Below are 27,500 nucleotides of genomic sequence, written 5' to 3'. Positions count from 1 at the left end.
CAGATGGAAAGAAAAAGTTCAGGATGGTAACTGTACTTTCAGCATTGTTCCCCTTCATCACTAGAGGTTGTTCTGTTAATGCAACAGTGCTTTCTAAAATCAGACACACAAAAGAGGCATCACCCTCTGCTAGGAACTGTCCTTTTCTGTATCACGACTCATTTTCCACTATTTACCTGAATGGCCATGGAAAAGCCTGGGTTGCCAGGTTTACCTAAATCCCCCTCTCGCCTGAGATAAATGACTTTAGCGTTCCACATAAACAAAGCATTTACACTGTGGAGGGAAAAAAAAAAAAGCTGTTTGATATTCCTGGACACGCTCATAATACCAGCGATGGGACAAAAAGGTGCACAACTCAATTAGTCTGATAATTAAGAGTGGCGAGGACGCAGGTGAGGAGCATGCACCTGCTGCTGCCCCAAAAATGACTACAGTAATCAATCACACACACTCTGGGGATGGATGCCACCTCTGCCTCTCTCTTGGTCTGACACACACACACAAAAGAGCATGCAGAGGTAGAATTGGGTCAAGCAATTCTGATGGAAATGGACTGGATCGGGAAGCTATTTTACTAAAAATAGACTAAACAGTGAAAGAACACAGGAGCGCGAGAGACTCTGACCAGTTTGGAAGCGTCCGCGATGTCCTCCAGTCACAGTGAACTTGTAGCCCCACTCTGTATTACTCATGTCTGACACGAACCTGTAGTGAAGAGTGTCCCCTGTAGGAGAAAAAGAGAACAGTCACTTCTTACACTTCACTTCTATATAGTGCCGTGCAAAAGTATTCACCCTCCTTGAACTTTTCCACATTTTATAGTGTTATAAGCTGGAATTGAAATGACTTATGAAGTTATGGATCTCCACAAAATAGTCCATAATATTGAAGTGGAGGGAAGAAAATCGGTATAGGTAGCAATTACTTGTATTTGGAAAAAACAGCTGAATAGCAATTAAATAGAAAATGGTACAAGTACAAGGCCCCAAAGTTAGAGAACATAGCTAAACAAAGAGCACCATAAAGACCAAAGTGCTATCAAAATAAGTCTGGGACAAAGTTCTAGGAACAATCAATGTTTTGGCACAAAGCACTACATTTGGTGTAAACCCAACACTGCTCATTACTCTGAGAACAGTCTCTCGACAGTGAAGCATGGTGGTGGTAGCATCATCTTATGGGGACGTTTTACATCAGCAAGAATTGTGAATATGGTCAGGCTTGAGGGAAAGTGGGATGGAGCCAAATACAGGATAATCCAAGAGGAAAACCCGTTCAAGTCCGCAAGATACTTGAGACTTTGGCAGAGGTTCACCTTCCAGCAGGACAGCAGTCTCTGAGCATACTGCCAACGTTACACTGGCCAGTTGAACTGAATACTTATTTGAATATTTATGCAAGGCACTGTACAAGCACATGAACTCGTTACCTGGTATCTCCACATCAGCCCATTTGTGGTAGGAGCCGCTAAAAGTGTGCAGGTCCTGCTGGAAGTCGGCGCTGCTGGCCAGCTGCAGCTCATCACAGCCCTCCTCAGTTTGGCAACGAGAGTCGAACTTCACAGACAGATAAAAAGCCCCGGGGATGTGCACCTTGTCCTGATACAGTGGAGAAAATGGGGCATGTTAGAACAAGATTTCTGGTTTAGCACCAAAAATCAGCACATTATTCAAATTGTCAGAATAGGGGTAAATGGTAAATGGTCTGCACTTATATAGCACTTTACACTGTGTCTCATTCACCCATTCACAGCAGCAAAATGGGGGGGGGGGGGGGGGGGCAGAATAGTGGTATAATTGGTGAGGTATGTGGCAGATTGGGACATGATGGGGCAGGATTGGGCCAAGTTGGGGTGCCATGTGGGCAGAATGAGGGCAGCATGAGGACAGAATAGGGGTAGAATGGAAGCAGGATAAACAGGAACAAAATGGTGTAGGTAGGGAGGTATAAGGGAGGTATAGGGGCTGTATGGTGGCAGTATGTGAGGAGATTCTAGGCGGTATGGGGCAAAATGCTGACAAAATGAGATTAGTAAAGAGGCATTACATGGGTAGAATGAGGGCAGGACGAGTACAAAATGTTGACAGAAAGAGGCAGAACGGGGCCAGTGCATGAGAATTGGGGCAGATTGGAAGCAGAATGCTGGCAATATTGGGTCAGTATATGGGCTGATGCTGTCATGGAGGCTGCATGGGAGCAGACTGGTGCCAGAATGGGAGCAGAATGAGAAAAGGGCGGAGGCAAAATGGTGTAGAATGACGTTAGGAGCACAAATTTCATACCTCAAAGTTGGTGTTGTTGTCGTAGGGGTGTTTGGATTCCCGGACCTGCATGGCCATAACAGGCTCCTCCATGAACTGACACGCAGTCAGGGACAAACTGTCCAGCATGCTCCGACTGCAGCCTTTTATGACTTTCTGCAGGATCTGTGTCAGGACAAAAGAGGACAGTCAACATAACACACACACACACACACACACACACACTTTCTACACATTCACAAGCATACTTACACTTTGTAAAGGAAAGTTCTGTATTGTTTTAGTTATTTCTCTTCACCTGTCCAAGAAGATCTGAATGTAAACAGCTAAATATAGCTTTGCAGAATCCTATTTAAAACAAGATGTTTTTTAAACTCAACCTACATTCCCATTACTTGCATACGATCCCCACGAAAGTATTGGAACAGACAGGCCAATTCGATTCTTTTTGCTATATAATGACGACATTTGGATTTGAGATCAAAAGACGAATATGAGTCAATAGATCAGACTTTCAGCTTTCATTTCCTGATTTTTACATCTAGGTGCGTTAAAGAACTTAGAACCCACCGACTTTTAAGTGACCAAAAATATTTGAACATTTTGATTGACAGGTGTGTCTTGTTGCTCAGGTGTGTTCTGTTAGATTGATTGTTTAAACAGTGAACATCTCTGAATGTTTACTCCTGGTTTGAGCCTTGGGTTTTGCCCGTGAAGACTGCATTTGTTGTTAAAGAGGAAAAACCAACATGAAGACCAGAGAGCTGAGAGAATGAGAGAGAAAAGCTCTGAAAATCTAATCAGAGCCATTGCACAGGCATTGGACATAGCCAATATAACCACTCGGAATGTCCTAAAAAAAAAAACGAAACCACTGGTGTACTAACAACCAGACATCGAACGGGTCGGCCAAGGAAAACAGCAGCAGTTTGAGATACATGTATGAGAGCTGTGAAGAAAACCCAAGAACAACAGTCAGTGACATCACTAATAACCACCGCAGAGCGGGGGTGAAGTTATCACCATTTGAAGATGACTTTGAGAGCAGAAATACAGAGGCCATAACACAACATGCAAACCACTCAGCAGCACGAATCAGAAAGTCAGATTGGAGTTCACAAAGAAATACAGAGATGAGCCATAAAAGTTCTGGAACCAAGATTCACCTTTACCAAAGTGATGGAAAGGCCAACATGTGGAGAAACAAAGGATCTGCTCAAGATCCTAAACATACAAGCTCATTGGCTAAGCATGGTGGAGGTAGTGTCATGGCTGGGGCTTGGATGGAACTCATGATGGTTCCAGCAGATGTGGAAGTTTACACAGAAACGCATCCAATCTAATTGGGAGGAACTTCATCATGCAGCAAGACAATGACCTGACTGATTGACCAATAAACCCCAAAGCATTTTAGACCAAAAACTGGCTTCAAGTTCGCCAAAAAAAAAAAAGTAAGCATAACTTGTGTATTTTGCTAGCTCAGTAACGCGGTTTACTCGCCTTCACACGCATACATACCTTCTCCCACAATGGCTTCTCCTCCAGCTGCATAAGCATGTCAAGGATGTGGGCCATGTGTGAGGCTCCGCTCAGCTCCAAATCCTCCTCTCTGATAGGGCTACTGTCGGGCCAGTGGGCCAGCAGCAGAGCCAGCACATGGCGGGCGTACAGGATGCTGATGGCCTCGTTCACCCGGAACAGGTAGTGGCGCACAGCCTTGTTGCTGCGTGCATCCAGCTCCTTGTGCAGCAGCGCTGAGCTCTTGGTGCGCCGCTGCTTGGCATAACTGAGCTGCAGCTCACTTTCTGTGATGGTGATCAGCTTCTGCGTCACCGCGTTCGTCTCCTCGGTGGCCGTCTCGCAACGGCTTGGTTTCAACTGTAACAGACAGGGAGAGAAAGATCGGAAATTAGAGTCTCACAAATAAAATATAGTACTTCGTTCGTTTCTTTCTGGTAATGGTTCCTCTGGAGCTTTTGATGGTTTTGTGGTTGTCTCAGAGAAAAGATACATGACTGATAAACGCCCAAGTCTGAGCAAATTTTTTATGGTTAATATTGCAAATTGTCTAGCGTTCAATGCATAAACCATCTTCAGAAACTGTACCGTAACGTCCAATGCAAATACCACTTACAATTGTTTTAATTTAAATAATAACATGGTAATATTACATATACAGTATGATTATTATTATTTTTTTTTCATATTTAGTAACTCATGGCTACATTTAAATAAATTGTGCACACCATGTACTTAAACAAAAAACATTAAAAAATTTTTTTTAAATTCCAGATCTCCTTGTGATGCCTTGTCCTCCGCCTCCTCCTAAGTATTGGGCATCATCTAACCTAACATTTAACAGTTTGTAGATAACCCAGAGAAACGTACCGTGCAGGGGATGATGATCATATCCGTGTCCACGGCCTTTGCGTGACGCTCGTCTGAGTGCACGCGTTTAGCAGGCTGCCATTTCTGCGCCAGTGTCCGGATCGTCTCGTCCGTCTTTATCACGTCTCCGTCGAACCTGAGATTCGATAGATTTCAATGGCGCTTTTTACAGACGCTCCTTTTGGTTGATCGGGCCGGAGAACTTCCTGTTTTAGCTTTACAATGCTATTTATAGACGTAGGAGGAATCATTTTGACAGCAAATGAAAAGACTGCTCACCGTTTCTGCACTTCCCGGAAAAAGGAGTCCGTCCTCTTCATCTGGAGTTCGTACAAGGCTCTCAGAATGTGCAGAGGAGCGTTTAAAGCATCATGAGTAAGCTGGAAGCACACAACGAAACACCGGTATTAACTGTTTTTATATCGGTGAACGCTTCACATACCACATATGGACCAGTAGAAAAGGCATCACATTGCAGTGTTCTGTGTATGCTGTGCATTGGTGTGTCCTGTAGAGGGACACATCAGTGCTGATACTGGAATCACTCCAGTACCATGCTCACTTACTCGCACTCGTAAAGAAATGCTCAGAAGTAGTTCATAGTACGTCGTCACTCTACAGCAGACTGCAAACTGTGCGAGTCTACTACTGGCACACGAATATTGGCAAGGTGAGAGAAATTGTTTACAGACGAAACTAACCGAGTGAAAACAGCAGCTCTTACTCAGTATGTTGCTCTTGACGATCAGCTCCTATAGGTCATCGACAGCAAGGTTTTCCGACACGGTGAAAACAACAAAACTTTACGTACATACGGTTGTACCGAAGCGCTTTTGCGAACTGAAACAAAATGCACTTTTCACCACTGCAGCCCTGCCGGATCCGACTAATGTATTCAAGCAAACTCACTTCGGTTAAAATCGACTCACTAATGTTATATTAACTAACAATCCCAGTAGCCCAAATGCGTGTGTGCTTTTCATGGCCATTATGTAAATAGAGGAAACAGAATCGGAGTTTATAACATGTATCATGATGCCCCTGACTGATTAACATCAAGTAGCTTAGTCATCGAAAAGTAAAAAAAACAAACATATTTGTATTTGTACTAGGTCGTAAAATTGGTATTTGTGCATCCCAAGTCCTGTATTCTGAAATTAGCATATAAACACACACACACACACGTATCCCAAATCCTGTATTCTGAAATGACCATATACACACACACACACACACACGTATCCCAAGTCCTGTATTCTGAAATGACCATATATACACACATGTATCCCAAGTGCTGTATTTTGAAATTACCATACACACACACACACACACACACACACGTATCCCAAGTCCTATATTCTGAAATTACCATATACACACACACACACACACGTATCCCAAGTCCTGTATTTTGAAATTACCATACACACACACACACGTATCCCAAGTCCTGTATTTTGAAATTACCATATACACACACACACACACACGTATCCCAAGTCCTGTATTCTGAAATGACCATATACACACACACACACACACATCCCAAATCCTGTATTCTGAAATTACCATACACACACACACACACACACACACACACACACACACACGCGTATCCCAAGTCCTGTATTCTGAAATGACCATATATACACACACACACACACACACACACACACACGTATCCCAAGTCCTGTATTCTGAAATTACCATATACACACACACACACACACACACACACACACACACACACACACACACACGTATCCCAAGTCCTGTATTCTGAAATGACCATATATATGTTTATCCAATATATGAAAGGAGAATCTGGAGAGAGGTTTCATGTATAGTTCACGTAACATTTATGATGCCTATAAGAGAAACGCTTAGAACTTAGAACAATAAAGAACTAGTTGGTCCGTGTTCTCTGTGTTGCTTGTTCATCACGCTCACCTGGAAGCAGGCTTTGGTCTCTTCATCCAGCCCCTCGAGTGGGTCGACATCTTCAGCACCGCAGCTGGAAAGGTCCGAGTCGTGCTCTTTCTCGCTCTCTCGGTCCTCCTCTCGCTCGCCGCTCTCGCTCTCCTCGGCCATGGAATGGATCTCACGTTTGGACGAGTAAAGCATGATAGACAGGATCTCCAGGTCACGCAACAGCCACGTCTTGCTGAATCCCGTGCCCTTACTGCATTTGCGGACCAGCAGGTGCATAAGGCCGGCGCTGTGCATGGCCTGCTGAGCCTGTTCACTGCCGTGCTTCTGCCCACACACACACACACACACACACACTGTTTACTGTCTGCTGGAGCATAATCGATAATGCTGAGTTAAAAAGCAGGGTTTTAGGCCAAGACATATATTTCTGCATGGTGACTAGAGCAAAGACAGCTCTAACTGCATATCTAACAACTCTGAAGCTTATGTAGTGTTACCACAGACAAGTATTTCATCACATTTCCCCGTTCCTGAGAAAAGAACATAACTCCTCTATACTCCAAACTCATTTATAATGCAAGTCCAAGAGCAGCTGCTGAATTCCGGCACTAATTGGACAATTTAATTTACTGTATTTCTAAAAGAAGCTCTAACTCTGTATAATTCACTCGGATGAGGCAGAACTTGTGGTGCTGCTTTACTAACTGAGGCATGTATACACAAAAATGCCTCAGGAATCCTTCATGTCTGCCTTAATCTAACTTGTATTTTATTTAGCCGTGTAGAGGGCATAACTGATCCTTTGCTAAGGAGTTACTGCCCAGGTGTACCTGCCTCTGTAATGTGAGCACATGCTTCAGGTTTGCGTGTGTGATAATAAGCTTGCGTCACCTTTAGGATGCTGTAGAGGCCTTTGAGGGTGAGTGAGAGCACCCAGGTGGCTTCCACTGCGTCCGGGGAGCTGCTCTCCACGCCAGTCTGCAGCAGCTGGCTCACAATGGAGATTAGGTTCTTCAGGTAGTGGCTGGACAGAGCCAAGCTCTCATCAGCCTGCATCAGCTGGTAATCCTTCACTGTGGGGAAAGTGAGTAATGAGTACTGACATGATAACTGCAGTGCAATAAGTCAGAAGAAAAAGAAAAAAAAAAAGAAAAAAACACGATGGGGCACGCTGGTATAGGAAAATAATCAAATGATGTAGTGGAGTGATGAATGAAATGAGCGGAACAGTTGATAGGGTTGGCTTTAAATCCTTAAACACATGCAGCAGGTACTTGGTACTTCTCAAATCTTTTGGATCTAGAGTAAAAGAATTTCCAAGGTCCTGCTTAGAATCACAGAACAGATTTAACTTTAAAAACAATATGCAAATATGTACCTCTAATATGTACAGTTTTCTGATTTCTTCTGTTTTTGTTCATCTCTCACTACTCTCTCAAAACGTTTCAGAAATGTAAAAAAAAAAATAAATCTAAGATAAAACAAAGGCAACCTGAGTAAACACAAAATACAGTTTTTAAATGCTAAATGTTATTACTGAAGCAAAAAAGTTAACCAATACCAACTGGGCCTGTGTGAAAATGTATTTGGCCCCATAGTTACTAATTCCCCAAATCTATGAAGCTGAATTCATAATATAGTTCAGCTGGACTAGACACAACCAGACCTGATTACTGCAAACCCTGTTCAATCAAATCAACACTTAAATAGAACTTTTTCAACAGTGTGAAGTTGATTAAAAAGTTTTATCCAGTAACACACTATGGAAAACTTGAAAGAAATTCCAGAAATGATGAGGAAGGTGGTGATTGAAATAAATCAGTCTGGGAAGGGTTACAAAGCTATTTCAAAGGCTCTGGGACTCCAAAGGATCACAGTGAGAGCCATCATCTCCCAAAGGAAAAACTCTGCAGCACTCGGCCAAAATTCCTCCAAGAGCACAACGACGACTCGTCCAGCAAGTCACAAAAGAGCCAAGGACAACATCACAGGAAGTGCAGGCCTCTCTTGCATCAATAAAGGTCACTGTTCATGACTCCACTATCAGAAAGACACTGGGCAAAAACGGCATCATGGAAGAGTGGCGAGGTGAAAACCACTGCTAACCCAGAAGAACATTAAGGTGAATCTGAATTTTGACAAAACACACCTTGTTGATCCTCAAACCTTTTGGGAGAATGTTCTATGGATTGATGAGTTGGAAGTGGAACTGTTTGGAAGACAGGCGTCCCGTTACATCTGGCGTAAACCAAACACAAAATTCCACAAAAAGAACATCATACATAGTCAAGCATGGTGGTGGAAGTGTGATGGTGTGGGGATGCTTTCCTGCTTCAACGACTGGGCAACTTGCAATAATTGAGGGAAACATGAATTCTGCTCTCTACCAGAAAATCCTAAAGGAGGATGTCCGGTAAATTGAAACTCAAGCGCAACTGGATTATGCAGAAAGACAATAATCCAAAGCACAGGAGTAAATCCACCTCTGAATGACCCCCAAAAAAGCTAAAGTAAAGTTATGGACTGGTCTAGTCAAAGCCCTGACTTGAACTAACGGAGATGCTGTGGCAGGACCTTAAAGGGGCAGTTCATGCTTGAAAACCCTGCAGTGTGACTAAACTAAAGCAGCTCTGCAAAGAAGAGTGGGCCAGAATTCCACCACAGTGCTGTGAAAGACTGATCTCCAGTTATCAGAAGCGTTTGGTTGCGGTTATTGCTGCTAAAGATGGCACAACCAGATTTTAAGTTTAAGGGGGAAATGAGTTTTTCCACATGGGTGATAGGTGTTGGCTAACTTTAAAAAAAAAAAAAAAAAAATTTTAAATTTCAATAAAAAAAATTTAACGCAATAATAAAAACTGTATAGTGTGTGTACTCGGGTTGGTTTTGTTTTATATTGTATTTCGTTTGAAGATCTAAAACGATTTAGTATGAAAACAGAAGAAATCAGGATGGGGGCAAATACTTTATTAAAATAAATATTTCTGTTTTGCATATTTGTGCAGCTGTGAGGGATTCTATTCAGGGGGTTGAATCATTTTGAGACTGGAGAAATCATTATCAGTTGGATGTTCAGTTGAATCTGAGATACAATAGATAATAGATAGATTGATAGATTGATAGATAGAGTTTTGGAGTTTGTTCTGACTGTATCTCTCTCGCTCACCCGTCCTCCTTTTACGAGTCTTGACGTCGATGATGGCGGCTCGGTTCTTCTCGGTGAAGTGTTTGAGCAGAATGATGTTGTGCTGCTCGTTAGCATTGTCTATGAATACCGACTGAGTTCCCATACACAGCACCTGAAACCACAGGCATTTGTTTAGCTTCAGCAAGGTATATTTGGTTCATGCTAATTTATGTTTATAGCTCCTTGTCACAAAGGCCATTCAAATTTGAATGCTTGTTTAACAATAAATCGTTTTAATGAGATGGGACAGATGTAAACACAGCTCGCGGCTGGGACTTGACGGCTCCTTTTGCACAGCGACACACAATGGGATCCGTCAGCCACTCTTTATACCACACTGCTTAAAATGACTGCTGACTTTAAGGGTGAATTAATACCTTGACGGATCCTTATTCAGATTAAAAACTATTGTTCTAATGAATTCGTTTGAAATCCGGGTGAAATTATCTATTGAATAAGGGTGAGAAATTGGGCTCAGTGTGTACGCGAGTACGCATTTTCATACCTCAGGGAAGATGACTAGGACATGCAGAGTGAAGATGTTGGTACGTTTGAGTTGGTGTGGTAGCTGTTGAATGCAGTGGTCAGTGTAGCTTGCAGTAACTTCAGACCACTGAGGACACGCGTTCAGATTTCTCAAGATGTCCGCCACTGTGCTGGCCCAGTCCAAACCGATGCGACTGCAATGACACAAAAAGGTGCTGAAATATCATTATATGATTTATTAAAGTCCTTTAGAACATACACCTGAAACGTTCAGTTGTGTTTACGAAGTCTTCCTGAACCCAACCTTTCGTAATTATACAGTAATGTCCTCCCGAATGGCAAATATTGGTTTAACAAGTGCTCACGGATGTAAAGTGGCAATGAGTGATAATTAAGGGCTCAACAACAATAAAAACCATGTGCTGTGCAAAGCGGGCATAAAAAGATTTATGGTGATTTAAATGCTTTTACGTGAATTCGCAATTTAAATAAAACGAAGAACTGTAAAAGCTCGTTTGTTTGCCATATCGACAGTAAAAGTGGAAACATTTCCAAGAGGGAAGTGTGAACATAAAGCATTGGGCATAGGATATCTACACACATCCTCAAGCTGAACGAATAAGCCACCCCCCTTCAAATGTAACTTAAGACCATTTAATGTATGTCCTTCTTTGGACCACTTTTGGTAGGTAGTAACCACTGCATACCAGGAACACCCCACAAGACCTGCTGTTTTGGAGATGCTCTGACCCAGCCGTCTCACCAGCACAATTTGGCCCTTGTCAAAGTCGCTCAGATCCTTACGCTTGCCCATTTTTCCTGCTTCCAACACAGCAACTTCGAGAACTGACTGTTCACTTACTGCCTAATATATCACACCCTTTGCCAGGTTCCAATTTAACCAGATAATCCATGTTATTCATGTCACCTGTCAGTGGTTTTAATGTTATGGCTGATTTTCAATCACACATTTTAATACCCATCCATCCTCCAGCACGGAGCCTATCCCAAGAGATTCGGGGCACGACGCAGGGGACGAGGTGCCGGCCCATCACAGGGCACATACATGCACACACTCGCTCACTACGGACAATTTGGAAACGCCAATCAGTCTACAACACATGTCTTCGGACTGGTGGAGCAAACTGAAGTAACCGGAGGAAACCCTCCATGCTTACTCTGGACACACAGGGCAGGGGTGGGAATTGAACCCCCAACCCTGGAGGTGCGAGGCAGACGTGCTAACCACTAAGCCACATTTTAATGTGATGCAATTTCAAAAAAATTCATCTAAAAGGAAAAAAAAGGAAAATCGAATGCCTAATTTTTACGACCATGCAAAATCAAGGCCTAATGAATGAACGAATGATTTAATTAATTAATTAATTAAGAGTCCTTGTGTATCAGTAATGAAATGACACTGGGTCCTGCTTGGCTTTATTCCTTTCGGGAATTTGTAATTGATTTGATCGAGGTTGTGAGAATCTCTGACCTGTCCAAGCACACGGCTCCAAGGCCGAACAGAAGCTGGGTGGTTTTCCAGCCTTCCGTTTCGTCGATCGCTCCATTGGCCGGCGCCAGCAGCTCGTATTTCTCAGAAAGAGCCTCGGTGACGGCGGCGTCGGCCTCGGCGGGTGAGATGCGCAGAAGCAGCTGCCCTAGAAGCCCGAGTGTCAGGTGGTAGGCCTCGTTCAGACAGCCGGCATTAGAGATGACCACACGGAAGAGCAGAGGCAGGATAGGGCTCAGCCCGGAGAGGGAAATCGTAGTGCCCTGCAGAGTCAAAGGCCAAACAGAACAGAACAATACCGGTCAGGAAGAATCGGGAACATCTCGACACGTATACGGAGTATGATTAATCGAAAGTGGTTCATAAAGATGCTCGTCTTAAACATTGCGCCACATCTGATCACTAATATTGCTAAAAATGCTCAATTATAAAAGTCAGGTCTGCATCCTATAAGTTTACAGTTGAGTGCAAAAGTTTGCATCCCCTCAGGAGAAAATGAAGACAGGAAAGAAATGTATTTTTTAGCAGCAGATGTTGTGTATTAGGGTGGGTATAAGGGGTGTACATTTTTGCCTTCAACTGTAAGTAACTTTGGAGTATAAACGTAAACCAAAAAAAACTACGTTTTTAAATGTTACCGGTTTGGCTGGAGGTAACATGGCTGCCAGCAATCCCAGAATCCTCTCCCTGGAACACTCTGCGAACACCTGTTCCTGCAGAGGCCCTTTAGGCATCCGGTCTTCCTGCTCGTTATTCGTGGCCAGGTGCTCGGAGGTGGGAGACGTGATGGTATCTCCACTGGAATCGGCAGCTGAGAGAGAAAATCACCATCACTGTACAGTGCAGGAATTAGACGGGTTACTTCTGTATATTTATATTCAGTGACTAAAAATCTCCCAGACTTCACCATTTCTTTTATGCATTTAAATCCATGAGGCAAGTATTCAATTCAAACATAACATGTCTCACACCTTTCTACTCTCGCACACCATCACTCTCCTCCTCTCGCACACCATCACTCTCTCGCACACCATCACACTCCTCCTCTCGCACACCATCACTCTCCTCCTCTCCTCTCGCACACCATCACTCTCTCGCACACCATCACTCTCCTCTCCTCCTCTCGCACACCATCACTCTCCTCCTCTCCTCTCGCACACCATCACTCTCCTCCTCTCCTCTCGCACACCATCACTCTCTCGCACACCATCACTCTCCTCTCCTCCTCTCGCACACCATCACTCTCTCGCACACCATCACTCTCCTCTCCTCCTCTCGCACACCATCACTCTCCTCCTCTCCTCTCGCACACCATCACTCTCCTCCTCTCCTCTCGCACACCATCACTCTCTCGCACACCATCACTCTCCTCTCCTCCTCTCGCACACCATCACTCTCTCGCACACCATCACTCTCCTCTCCTCCTCTCGCACACCATCACTCTCCTCCTCTCCTCTCTCACACCATCACTCTCCTCCTCTCCTCTCGCACACCATCACTCTCCTCCTCTCCTCTCGCACACCATCACTCTCTCGCACACCATCACTCTCCTCTCCTCCTCTCGCACACCATCACTCTCTCGCACACATCACACTCCTCCTCTCCTCTCGCACACATCACACTCCTCCTCTCCTCTCGCACACATCACACTCCTCCTCTCCTCTCGCACACATCACACTCCTCCTCTCGCACACATCACACTCCTCCTCTCGCACACATCACACTCCTCCTCTCCTCTCGCACACATCACACTCCTCCTCTCGCACACATCACACTCCTCCTCTCCTCTCGCACACCATAACACTCCTCCTCTCCTCTCGCACACCATCACTCTCCTCCTCTCCTCTCGCACACATCACTCTCCTCCTCTCCTCTCGCACACATCACACTCCTCCTCTCCTCTCGCACACCATCACTCTCCTCCTCTCCTCTCGCACACCATCACTCTGCTCCTCTCCTCTCGCACACCATCACTCTCCTCCTCTCCTCTCGCACACATCACACTCCTCCTCTCGCACACATCACACTCCTCCTCTCGCACACATCACACTCCTCCTCTCCTCTCGCACACCATAACACTCCTCCTCTCCTCTCGCACACCATCACACTCCTCCTCTCGCACACCATCACACTCCTCCTCTCCTCTCGCACACCATCACACTCCTCCTCTCGCACACCATCACTCTCCTCCTCTCCTCTCGCACACCATCACGCTCCTCCTCTCGCACACCATCACTCTCCTCCTCTCCTCTCGCACACCATCACGCTCCTCCTCTCGCACACCATCACTCTCCTCCTCTCCTCTCGCACACATCACACCCCTCCTCTCCTCTCGCACACCATAACACTCCTTTGTACCCTCACACTCGCTTATACTCTCTCATAAGCAATCATAATCTCCGACACATCTTTATATCTGACAAGCAATCATACTCTCTCCTATGCCTTTATACACACCATCATACTCTCTCAAACACACCATCATACATCAACATGCTCTCACACACCATCCTACTCTCACACACACACACTCCTACTCACACACCATCCTACTCTCTCACACATTATACTCTCACACACACCATCCTACTGTCTCACACATTATACTCTCACACACCATCCTACTCTCTCACACATTATACTCTCACACACACCATCCTACTGTCTCACACATTATACTCTCACACACACCATCCTACTGTCTCACACATTATACTCTCACACACACCATCCTACTGTCTCACACATTATACTCTCACACACACCATCCTACTGTCTCACACATTATACTCTCACACACCACCCTACTCTCTCACACATTATACTCTCACACACACCATCCTACTGTCTCACACATTATACTCTCACACACACCATCCTACTGTCTCACACATTATACTCTCACACACCACCCTACTCTCTCACACATTATACTCTCACACACATTATACTCTCACACACATTATACTCTCACACACATTATACTCTCACACACATTATACTCTCACACACATTATACTCTCACACACATTATACTCTCACACACATTATACTCTCACACACATTATACTCTCACACACACACACCATCCTACTCTCACACACATTATACTCTCACACACATTATACTCTCACACACACCATCCTACTCTCACACACATTATACTCTCACACACACCATCCTACTCTCACACACATTATACTCTCACACACATTATACTCTCACACACACCATCCTACTCTCACACACACCATCCTACTCTCACACACATTATACTCTCACACACATTATACTCTCACACACACCATCCTACTCTCACACACATTATACTCTCACACACATTATACTCTCACACACATTATACTCTCACACACATTATACTCTCACACACATTATACTCTCACACACACCATCCTACTCTCACACACATTATACTCTCACACACATTATACTCTCACACACACCATCCTACTCTCTCTCAAACCATCCTACTCTCTCACAAATTATACTCTCACACATCCAATCATACGTGCTCTCACACACAATCCTAGTCTCTCACATGCATTTATATTCTCTCTCAGACACACACACACGCAAACACACCTTCATACTTTCTATTACAATATCACTCTCTCACCCTTGCCACCATACACTCTCACACACCACTATATTCTCCTACACTCTCACACACACACACCATCATGCTCTCTCACACTATTAAAGCTAACTGATAAATAGGTGGTATCGATGTGTAGCTTGAACATGATAATTTAACGATAAATGTTATTAACCTTCTTGGAAATCTACACTGGAATATGCCATGCTGTCTCACCTCTGAGCTCTGGAGACAGTGTGCCTTCACTGGACAGCGATGGAGAATCCAGTGCATCGTCTGCAGACAACGTTTTATAAAGAGAGGATGGTGGAGAGCAGAGAGCTGCAGTGCTGCCAGGCAGTGAGGATGTGTCCGAGATGCTGAGCTCCTGACTGCGCTCTGGGCTGGGAGGACAAGGCTCCGGCTCATTAGGGGAGAGCAAAGACAAAAGAGCTGAAGCACGCAAACCTGCAGGAGGTGAAGAGACAGATAGGAACAGAAAACCGAAGAGATGTACAGACAAGTCAGACCATGATAAAGCACAATTATAAAGACAAAGATAAACGACGGGGCTCATTTCTCTCATGCGTATTAGTACAGAACGTTTCCAGAGAAACGGGGCGTTTTGGACGGATGTCATTCATCAGCTTTGCAAGCTGAGTGCAAAGTTTCACCTCCTACGGCCTCAGACGCATGTTTCCGACACGCGTGATAAAGGACACTCATCCGCAACGTTTCTCTGGAAACTTTGTGGACTATGCTTCATTTTTACTACATCCATCATCTTGACTGAAGAACACCACCGTTACTTCCTGGATTCTTCTTCATATATTACCTTTTCCTGTCTGGCCCTTCATCAGACACTCAGTGATGAGCTGGGAGCATCGGCTTTGCAGCGCCGCAGCGTCACCTTGAGCCACGGTATCTGTTGACTCGCTCATCAGCTCGGAGGTGAACAAGGCCAGGCTGGCAAACAGGAGCCAAGAGTAGTTGTGGATGTACGGCTGGATGAGCCTGTGCCGATCGCTGATGCGGATGGTCACCATGGGGTAGACTGTGATCCGGTGCGTGGGAAGATGACTGCGGAAAAACATTCAAGAAATCGTTATAGTCAGGATCGACTATCGGAGGCGGTTCCGTTCACGTTATTAACACAGATTTCTCTGAAGGAAACTGCTGTGACCTTTCCTAAACTCTCTACCTGTCGGGGTATTTCTTGGCGTTGTAGCAGCCGAAGCAGAGGTCGAAGTCCTCGCAGACGTTGCAGTTGATCCTGCTGCCTACGATAAGACCCTGGCAGTGATCACAAGCGTACTCCATGTTCACCATCTCGTGCTCGTCCTCGTGCCCTTCGGGCTTGGCGCCACCTGTAGAGTAAGAGCAGAATCGTAAGAAAATAATGCCTTCCGCTGACACCATAAAAACAGGCGTTTTAAAACATCACAGCAAGGAACACGTTATATACGCGGATAACCGGTTATACGATTTCAAAACATTGTCACGACTCCTGTAATGAGACTGCCTCAACAGGGAAGATTGTTTGAGCACGCCTCTGAGGTAAAGAGATAGAGATAAAGAGATAAGATTACAGAGTTCTTTGGAACTACTGTTTCACGAGGTGGAACTGTGCCACCGCGGCAGACGACTGTACTCATAACACTGTTATACGTCGTATAGTTGATTAGCAGGAAATAAACACTCCAGGGCTTGCTGTTAAAATAATTAAAAATGGGGTGGATTTCGAAACCTGTTTTCCAACACAACAGCACATCCAGAAGTGTTTTATTCCTCCTATTACAAGAGGAAAAATCCATTTAGAGTTACATCTAATATTGTGGAGCATCCAGGAGACAATTGAGTTCCCTTTTTAAAAAATTTTTTTTTTTACGTCATTTACGTTATAGCCACTATAAATAGTCCTTCCCTCTCCATCCTCTCTCGTCTTCTTGCTGTGTAACAACTTTCCGTGTTCTAAAAACAAAAACAGCCTAACACATGCTTTGCTACTGCTTGAACGAGGAGTTAAGAGTTCAGCGGCTCACTGAGGAAGCAGGTCTTGCACAGGTCCATGTCCGTGCACTGCAGACAGCGGTAGCGGTGTCCGGGAGCGATTCTCTCACATCCGTCACACGAGATCTCCACGTTCAACAGATCACAGTACCGCGCAATGAACATGTGCATCTGCAAAGAGCAAAGGACACATCGACCAACAGTGGATTTTACTGATATAACTAAGTAACTCAGTTGCGCAGTACCTTTTGTTAAAAACCGATTGTTTTTAAAGTTGAATGAAAACCTAACACTCAAAGTAGAATACTGCTGAACTTTATTACAAAAATAAACAGTACTGACTGCACCATGAAAATGTACTGTACTTTTTAAAAATAAAAAAAATATATATATATATATATATATATATATATATATATATATATATATATATATATATATATATATATATATATATATATATATATATATATATATAAAAATAAAAAGCTGGTATATATAAAATATTTACACACAAAAAATATAATATAATATAATATAATATATATATATATATATATATATAATATTTTTTTATGTGTGTAAACATAATTATATAATATATATATATATATATATATATATATATATAAAAATTATATTTACACATAAAAAATATAATATATATTTTTTGTGTGTAAATATTTATATATATATATATATATATATATATATATATATATATATATATAAATAATATTTACACAAGAAATATAATATATATAATATTTTTAAGTGTGTAAATATAATTATATAATATATTATATATAGTAAATAAAACATACATTTAAACCGAACAAAATAGTAACACTGCAAATAAACAAAAACAGAGACCAAAATGAATTAAAAAACACTTCAAATAATACAACAAAATTAGTCAGTAGTAGTTTTTATTTTGCCTCTAGAGGCCGCTCTCGTAGTGTATAATGACAGCGGACCCTTCTCAGCCTCTCACGCAATGGATGTGACCGGGAAAAACTATCAGTGTGGATTTTAGCAGATAATCGACAGTTCCAGCAAACGGTCTATCTGGTGACCTCTAATCCACTCATTATAAAATCAGCACAATGTTTTAGTTGAAGGTTTTTAATAGTTAATTCAGTCGCTGATCAGAATGAGCTCATGGAAATACTCCTTGGCGCGTTGTCGTAATTTGCTAACTCGAACTAGATAAACAGTAGATCACGAGATGGTAAAAGAAAAACGAACCAGCGTACATGCGGCATTTTCCATGGAAAGGTTTTTGTTATGCTGTTAAAAGAGGGAGATTTGTGTACAGTGAAATGGCAAGTTTGCTAAGTTTGAGGTTGAATTCATTGTAAATATTTACTAAGAGATTACGTCTGGCTCGAGCTGTGGAGTTATAACAGGTGTTCCCATCCCTTGTTTGCGGAGTCAAGACAAAGAGACTGACTGCTGCGAGAGACACATATAGGACACGTTCTGAAGGGATGTTTTTCTTACTGTTATTCTTAGCATGAAGCGAAAAAGATCTTTAATGCTTTCGATTACTTCTACCATTCACTATTTTCAGAGCTTGCTGGAACCCAGCCTTCTCTTTTTTTTTTTAATCAAGGTTTCTTTATTAGCATTTTCAAATTAAACATAATGACACGAACAGAACAAATAGAACGAACCCCCCACCCCCCCCACCCAGTACCAGACATACATATTACATATTATAAAGCAAGACCACCATAGAAAAGAAGAGAGCAAGAGAAATAAAATTATAGATAATGGTTACATAATACTGTCAGCATCCATGTCTTGCTGATCTTTGTCGAAAGGTTGCCAGATTCTGTAAAATTCCCCCTGACAATGTATCCAATCTTTTCTAATTTAAGATGGCACATGACTTCCCTGACCCAATGACTATACATCGGTGGAGCAGGATCTTTCCATTTAAACAATATTATTCTTCTGGCCCAGAGAGTGCAGAAGGTCATCATGCTGATTTCACACCAGCTGAAAGGGGTATTCTCCGGGGTCACCCCAAACAGCGCAATAAGAGGGGACGGCTTTAACACTCTTCCCAATATCTTAGTCGAAGGTCTCAAATATAGTTGTGTACAGCTTTGGGCATGTCCAAAACATATGCAACAGAGTAGCTGGAGCCTGTCTGCATCGATCACATGTGGGATCTATGTCGGAAATGATCTTAGAGAGTCTAGCTTTGGACCAATGCAGACGGTGAACAATTTTAAATTGGACAACTGTATGTCTGAGACATATGGAGGAGGAGAAAATCCCTTGGATTACTTTGCGCTAGTCATCATCAGAAACTGATTCGCCTAAGTCTGTCTCCCTTTTATTCTTAAGGAGATCTAAGGACGTCGAATCATGCATGCTGAATAAGTCATGGATAACCCTTATTCTCTGCTTCCTGGCCAGTTTACATTTAAAAATTGCATCCAACAGAGAATTGGAAGGGCACAATGGGAAGGTGTCTGAATTTAAGGCTACAAAGTTTCTAAGCTGCAAATATTTATAAAAATGTGATCTTGGAATGTCATATTTCTGCATTATCTGCTCGAATGAGACAAAAACACCATCAACATAGAGATCAGACAGTAAGACAGCCCCCTTTCTCGACCAAGAATCGAAAGTCTTATCCATCAAAGATGGAATAAACAGATGATGATTTGCAATTGGCCCCGTGAGTGGCAAGTCCCTAAGAAAGAAAGACCGATTCCAAATTTCGATTGTGTGTACAACAACTGGATTAGAGGTAAAGCTAGACAGAGGTTGCGAAAGCGGTAATTTAGCGCACAGTAGGGCCGCTAGAGGGGTGGACGCAATGGACGCCCCCTTCATAATGGTCCATCCAGGGGCTGTAGCACTTTCCCTCATCCAGTACAGCAGCGATCTAATATTAGCTGCCCAGTAGTAGTACATGAAGTTTGGGAGCGCCATCCCTCCCTTCGCTCGAGGTCTCTGTAATATATTCCTTTTGATCCGTGGTGGCTTTTTGTTCCAGATAAAGGCTGATATCTAATTATTCAGTTTTGAAAAAAATGATTTCGTAAGAAACACTGGGAGACACTGGAAAGCATATAAAAATGTAGGCAGCACATTTATCTTTATAGTATTGATTCTGCCCCCCAGGGAGAGAGGCAAGGGGTCCCACTGCTCGATATCCTGCTTCAGATTAGATAACAGGGGCTGATAGTTAGCTAGGTATAGATGTTTATAGCTGTGTGTAACCCACACCCCGAGATACTTTTTTTCTTTGGACTAATTTTAAAAGGGAATGAGTCTAGGGGTAGCTAGCCTGCCCCCTCACCAACAGGCATCAATTCACTTTTCTGAATATTGACCTTATAGCCTGATATTCTGCCAATAACCTTGAGTAAGACCATTAGTTTAGGGAAACTCAGAAGGGGCTGTGAAATGAATAATAGCATATCGTCCGCATAAAGCGAAACTTTATGCTCTATCCCTGCTCGCTGGATCCCCCTGATATCAGCATTCTGTCTTAGCGCCACAGCAAGTGGTTCCATTACAATGGCAAATAGCAGGACATCCCAGTCTTGTACTCCGCTGGAGCTCGAAGTAGGTGGACAGATTATTATTAGTACGAACAGCAGTCCTCAGAGATGTATATAAAAGTTTGACCCATGATATGAACCTGGGACCAAATCCAAACCTCTCCAGCGTGCTGAAAAGATAGCCCCACTCCACCCGGTCAAATGCCTTTTCAGCGTCAAGTGAGAGCACTACTTCTGGGGTACCAGGTGGAGAGAGGCTATAGAGGATACTGAAAAGGTGTCTGATGTTGAAAAAAGAGTAACGATACCTAATAAAACCTGTTTGGTCTGGTGATATAATGGATGGAAGAACCCCCTCCAAGCGACGTGCCAAAGTCTGTATTTAGTAAAGAAATTGGACGGTAAGAGCTTCACTCAAGGGGGCTCTTGTCTTTCTTAAGGAGTAAGGAGATAACTGCTTCACGCATAGGTGATGGTAGCGCTCTCAAGGAGAGCGACTCCTTGAAAACCGACAGTAACAAAGGGGAGAGTTGTCTTGAAAACTTTTTATAGAAATCGGTTGGATAACCATCCGGTCCAGGGGATTTGCCGCTCTGCATAGAGCCAATCGCTGATGCTATCTCCTCGACCGAGAGGTCTTCCTCCAGCCCTGCGGCCTCCCTTGGATCTAAGGACCGAACATGCAGGGTCTCAAAAAAGTCTTCCAATACAGAAAGGTCTACAGATGGGCCGGAGCTGTATAGTGACATATAAAAAGTTTGAATTTTAAGACTCTCTGTACATATTGAGCCCTGCTCCTCATATATTTCAGGGATGGTCAGATTAGCAGTTCTTAGTCCCAGCTGGTGAGCGAGAATCCGTCCAGCCTTTTCCCCGTGCTCATAAGACCCGTATCGTGATTTGGAGAGAAACACTCCTGAGACTGAGATACTCAGCCTGTTTTGTCGATAAAAGGTCAAACTCTGTCTGCAGTGACAAATGCTTTTCATAGAATCTGCAGAAGGTAGTTGGCTGTGCCCTATCCAGCTCAAATCCTCGTAAATACGCCTTCAGTGACTCCCAAATAGTCAAGGAAGACATTCCAGGTGTTTGAGTAATATCTAAAAACAACAAAATTTCAGATGCAATAAAACTTGTGAAAGCGTCATCCGACAGAAGCAGAGGGTTGAGTCTCCAAGGGCGATAATTGGAACGCGTATCCGGGATGCGAATTCTAATAGTTAAGGGGCAGTGATCTGAAATAACTATGGGTCCATAATCACATCTGGTTATGAGGGGAAGTAGTCATTTGTCCAAAAAGAATGGGCCACAAAACAGATGTCTGGCAAGTTAAGCACAATAAACGACAAAGTCTGGGATACCCTCCCCATAACCCCGCCCCAATCCCACCCCCTTCAGCACCCACAAGACACACACACACACATATTATTTATATTATATATATATATATATATATATATATATATATATATATATATATATATATATATATATATATATATATATATATATATATATATATACACACACACACACACATACATATATATGCACACACATATACATACATACACATGTGTGTGTGTACATGTGTGTGTGTGTGTGTATATATATATATATATATATATATATATATATATATATATATATATATATATATATATATATATATATATATATATATATATATATACACACACACACACACACACACACACACACAATAACATGTTATTTGTAACAAAACATATTAAAAATCACATTTGCTATACCTAACGTTTTCCCTTTTGTAACAACTTACTTGTGTGAGTCTGGCTTTTCCACTTTAAAAATACTTAAAACAAAACAAAACACAGAGCACATCTACATGTGGACAGTGACATGCGCATGGCACTGACCGACATAAAGCCCAGGCTTGACAAACTGTGCCGGAGCCACCAAGCCCATCCCTCCCACTAGTATGTTTTCTCACTCTCAGACAACCACACACACAATCAATACCTAACGTAATGTAACGTAAAGATGTAAGATGTAATTATTAATAAAAAGGGGGATATATTCAGAAGTCTGTATTTTTAATGTGTTTTAAAGACATCTTGCAAAAGGGGGGCCTCGGTCAAACGTTAATGCCATTTGGGGGGCCTTGCCCTGGAAAAGTTTGGAGACCCCTGCTCTATAGAGCCTACTGCTCAAGCTCCCACCGAACCCCTGGTATGAAAAGTAAATTCAGAGAAGTGCATCCCATCACAGTGTAGTATCATACACCCTGTCATAACCAAATGAAATACTTTTTGGAAAAAAAAAAAAAGAAAAAAAAAGAAAAAGGATGACTGGCAGCAGCTCATGAACCAATAATATGGATCAGGATAGTTATGAACACAATTCACTTCAGAAATAACCTACTGCATAAGAAATATGGCCTGGAAAACTCAGATCCATTAGCCCAGATAGAAGATGAATGAAACCATGACGTTCAGGTAAATACTGTACCACCCAAGTTAAGTCCAAGACCGTGCCAAGGCCTTATAGCCCTATAAACGAAAAACAACTGCATGTCCATACATTACAGCATAAATAAATAAATAAATTAAAAAAAAAAAAAATAATACTAATAATGAGGATAAATTAAGGCCAGGAACTCTTCCCCTGCAAGCCAGTATATAGCAAAAATAAGACAGCGGTGTTGATCCTCCTTATTACAGTAAAAGCCCGTTCAAACAGTTATCATCCAGTCACAGTTCAGAGACGATGAATTAGCCAGGGCAATGTTACTCACTCAGCCCTCTGCTGTAGTGATGATATTCTTCTTGACGTAGCTCATCGCTTTGCTTACATCCGTGAACTCCTTTTCCTCTCCGTTGAACGTGATGCGGAGACGGGCTGGAAACTGGATGCCATACCGAACTCAATGCCGGTTACGGAGCAACTTCCTGACCTCACTGAATACCGCCCTGTATTTAGCGACACTCGTGGTATAATCCGGAAAGATAGCAATTGTGTCACCGTTGAGCCGGAGCGGGGCTCGAGAGCGCGCCCGGCTCAGTACCTCAACGCCGTCCTGGTAGTACTGGAGCTTGGCTATGATGGCGCGTGGTTTCCCATCCTTCCTCACAGGACCCAGACTTCTGTGACAGCGGTCCACAAGCACATCTCTATCCAGCTGCAGCGTTTCTCTCAGTAGTTTTGAGACCGATGTTGTAGAGCTCGATCCGTTCGCTTCCGCTACCCCCAGGATCCTGACGTTACATCTCCGCACTCTCCCCTCCATGTCCTCACACTTATTTCTGAGTCCAGTCACCTCTACTGCCAGGTCACTCAACGTAGTCTGTAAAACTGCCACTTCAACCGACCAGGTCGTTAGCCCACCTTCCACCTCTTTAACTGTAGCTTTCATCTGGTCGATTTCGGAGTGAATTGCGGCCGTATTGTTCTTTATTTCCGCTTTCACCGCTTGCAACTTGTTCGTAAGAAAGTCAAAATCTTCAGCAAGTGCACTTTTCAGCTCAGTTTGTATCACTGCTACAATGTCGGCCCTTAGTGAAAGCAGGATAGCCGTCTTCAGGGTTTCAGCGTCCATCTCTTGGCTGTTTGACTAGATTTGGTTGACTCTGCGAATTTATATTTACGCAAATTTCCCGCCATCTACACGCATACATGTGTACATTTAACTTAAGGGAATGTGTTCGGAGCAGGGTTTGCCAGTATTTAGTTATGAAAAGCACTTATTAACTTAAAATAAAACAGAAGTTGGACGGGAGCTCAAACCAAACTCGACCTACTCCATTGTCTGCTCGACAGCGCCCCCGAACCCAGCCTTCTCTTAACAGGAGGTTTGTTAACTAGTTAAAGAGGAAAATGCAAAAGTGACTTTTTTTTGCATGGCCAAAACACATCCTACATGAGCATTTGCATTCCTTGGTGTATTCAGGCGTGTCTACCTTTCTCTTGTCGTCTGCTGAGGCCTGGGCGATCTTGTTGAACCATTTCTCGAACATGCCATCCATGCACTCGTCCATCCACTCGGTGTTCCTCTCATAGTCTGCAATCTCGTCCTCTTCTGTCCACTGACTGCAGAAACGACAGACGAGGAAGTAGAAATCAGTGGAGAGTAATGACCCCAAGGAAACCTATTAATAATTACTGATTAAATAAATAAGGCTGGAACGCCACAGTAAGAGTCCAGCAGGGGGCACTAAACTCCAGAACACACCTGATGGCGATGTCATGCACGCTGATGTTCTCCTGAGACATGGTGAGCAGCAGATCAGGTAACTTGATGTCTTCAAAAAGAGGCAGGTCTTGAACTTCCCAGCTCATGTCCAGCAGGTGGAGCAGACACGTCTGCACACACGACAATGCCGGCAGCAGCACCCTGAAGCACAAGGGTGTAGTTTTATCAAAACACAAACAAACAAACAATAAAACATGCATCAAATCTTTATGCATTCCACACACAAACTCACCATACACTTTAATAGGAACACCTGTACACCTGCCCATTCATGCAGTTATCTTAACAATCAGCCAATCATGTGGCAGCAGCACAACAAATACAATTCATGCATCTACAGGTGACGCGCTTCAGTTAATGTTCACATCAAACATCAGAACTGGGAACAATGATCTCGGTGATTTTAACCGTGGGATGGATGTTGGTGCCAGATGAGCTGGACTGAGTATTTCAGAAACTACTGACTTTTACACACACACACACACACACACACACACACACAGACACAAGTCTCTAGGGTTTGATGGTGTGCAAAAAAAACAACAACAAAAACAAACAAACAAAAAAACAAGACATGTGAGCAACAGTTCTGTGGGTGTAAACACAAAAGAAAGACTTCAGACGAAAATGGCCAGATTTGGTTTGAGCTGCCAGGAGGTATATAATAACTCGTATAATCACTATATACAACCGCGGTGAGCAGAAACACATCTTAGCATGCACAAAACATCAACCCTTGAGGTGGATGGGCTACAGCAACAGCAGACCACATCAACTTCCACTCCTGTCAGCCAAGAACAGGAAGCTGAGGTCATCCTGGGCACAGACTCACCCAAACTGTTCAGCTGAAGATTTAATTACGCTCAACGTGGTTATAAAGAGTGACCACAGACTTCCTGCTAATTCAGACAGTCTAGCCATCCTCCTCTGACGAGGTCTTTCAGCCTACAGACCCTCCTGTCGGGGGATGTTTTTTGTTTTTCGCACCGTTCTGTGTAAACTCTAGAGACCGTCGTGTGTGAAAATCCCGGGAGATCAGCAGTTTATGAAATACTCAAACCAGCCCATCTGGCATCGACAACCAACAACAACTTTTCCACATTCAGGAGTTTCATGTGAACAAATGAAGCTCTTGACCTGTATCTGTAGGATTTTTTTTAATTCATTATGCAGCTGATTAGTGAACTACTATACTATAGGTATAACTAGAACTGTGATAAAATAACTGGGCTCTAGAAAAGTGCTGAGCAAACAAAGACTACTTTACAAAAACAGTTTAAATAGCTCTCCCTTGTGGACAATCACCCGCTTATGACAAAGACTCAAATCTCTCTAAATACAGAACTCGGTCACTCCACTTCTTCGGTGTTTTGCACGTGCTCCTCATATTCGCGACAGATAAATTAAAGAGACTGTACATGCAAACTACTTTAATCTTAAAAAAACAAAACAAAAGCCTTATTCGCATTAATCAAAACACGATCGTACTTGTCATTGAGCTCGCTGAATCCTTGCACCGCCTCTACGAGCATGCGGATGAGCTGATGGTAGGACGATCTGACCTGCTCCCTCAGATCCAGCCCACAGCCGGATAACTGCGAGAAATAACTGAGAGAGACAGAGGACTATTATTAAATGTGTACACTGTTGAGATGGTTTAATGTGATTAGGAAACTGAATAAGTAGTACTATTAACATTGTGCTATCCATGGTGACACAGGAAATAATCCAAGTGAAGCACACTACTTGAAGAATGCTACAAGAATTTAATAATCATGCGGAAAAAAAAAAAACGTTTGCGATATAACTCTCATATGAGATCACATGTTAATCAGTACAGTCTTTCATACAATATTCACCCCCCCCATTACCGCTATTACCCCCTGGTTATCACAGCGTGAATAGAAGAGCAAACACAACCCAAATAACTCATCTTTATGAATAGAGGAGTCGTACTTGGTGAAGTCTTTCTGGCAGGCCAGCAGCTCCTGCAGGAACAGAATGCAGGGAGCCTGGAAGAGGTGTGGTTTCCCCAGGGAGAGTAAACACTGCTGCACCATGTCTAAAACTTCACACACACTCGTAGCCTGGGACTTTTTTAAGGCAAGAGTCTGGAGAACACTACACACACACGCAGACACACAGAGAGTGAGTTATGGAATTAGTTACTGTATGCTGTTTGACCATAACATATAGAGAGACACCTTTATTTAAGCTTTCATGCAGTGTGTGTGTGGATATGCGGATGTGGAGATTTTATATATATATATATATATATATATATATATATATATATATATATATATATATATATATATATATATATATATATATATATATATATATATACACACACATATATATATATAC

At 42.9% G+C, this 27,500-nt stretch overlaps 1 protein-coding gene across 1 annotated transcript in view; it reads right to left on the bottom strand.

Annotated features, from left to right (window-relative positions):
• The window catches only part of zzef1 (zinc finger, ZZ-type with EF hand domain 1), a 91,451-nt gene that overhangs the window by 19,212 nt on the left and 44,739 nt on the right, over positions 1-27,500 (bottom strand). Inside the window, exons 30-49 of the mRNA XM_017459737.3 lie at positions 27,087-27,251; positions 26,619-26,738; positions 25,110-25,271; positions 24,838-24,967; positions 17,405-17,543; positions 16,564-16,729; positions 16,198-16,442; positions 15,600-15,830; positions 12,406-12,578; positions 11,750-12,030; positions 10,277-10,451; positions 9,751-9,883; positions 7,476-7,657; positions 6,603-6,908; positions 4,932-5,032; positions 4,653-4,788; positions 3,783-4,142; positions 2,286-2,429; positions 1,433-1,601; positions 629-727 (exon numbers count right to left, since the gene is read on the bottom strand). Of these exons, the coding sequence (XP_017315226.1) occupies positions 629-727; positions 1,433-1,601; positions 2,286-2,429; positions 3,783-4,142; positions 4,653-4,788; positions 4,932-5,032; positions 6,603-6,908; positions 7,476-7,657; positions 9,751-9,883; positions 10,277-10,451; positions 11,750-12,030; positions 12,406-12,578; positions 15,600-15,830; positions 16,198-16,442; positions 16,564-16,729; positions 17,405-17,543; positions 24,838-24,967; positions 25,110-25,271; positions 26,619-26,738; positions 27,087-27,251 (3,617 nt within the window). The remainder of the gene's footprint in view (positions 1-628; positions 728-1,432; positions 1,602-2,285; positions 2,430-3,782; positions 4,143-4,652; positions 4,789-4,931; positions 5,033-6,602; positions 6,909-7,475; positions 7,658-9,750; positions 9,884-10,276; positions 10,452-11,749; positions 12,031-12,405; positions 12,579-15,599; positions 15,831-16,197; positions 16,443-16,563; positions 16,730-17,404; positions 17,544-24,837; positions 24,968-25,109; positions 25,272-26,618; positions 26,739-27,086; positions 27,252-27,500) is intronic.

The sequence above is a fragment of the Ictalurus punctatus genome, chromosome 28 (assembly GCF_001660625.3).
Source record: "Ictalurus punctatus breed USDA103 chromosome 28, Coco_2.0, whole genome shotgun sequence".
Lineage (NCBI taxonomy): Eukaryota > Metazoa > Chordata > Actinopteri > Siluriformes > Ictaluridae > Ictalurus > Ictalurus punctatus.
The sequence above is the reverse complement of the archived record's forward strand: the minus strand, read 5'-3'. Positions and strand labels throughout refer to the sequence as shown.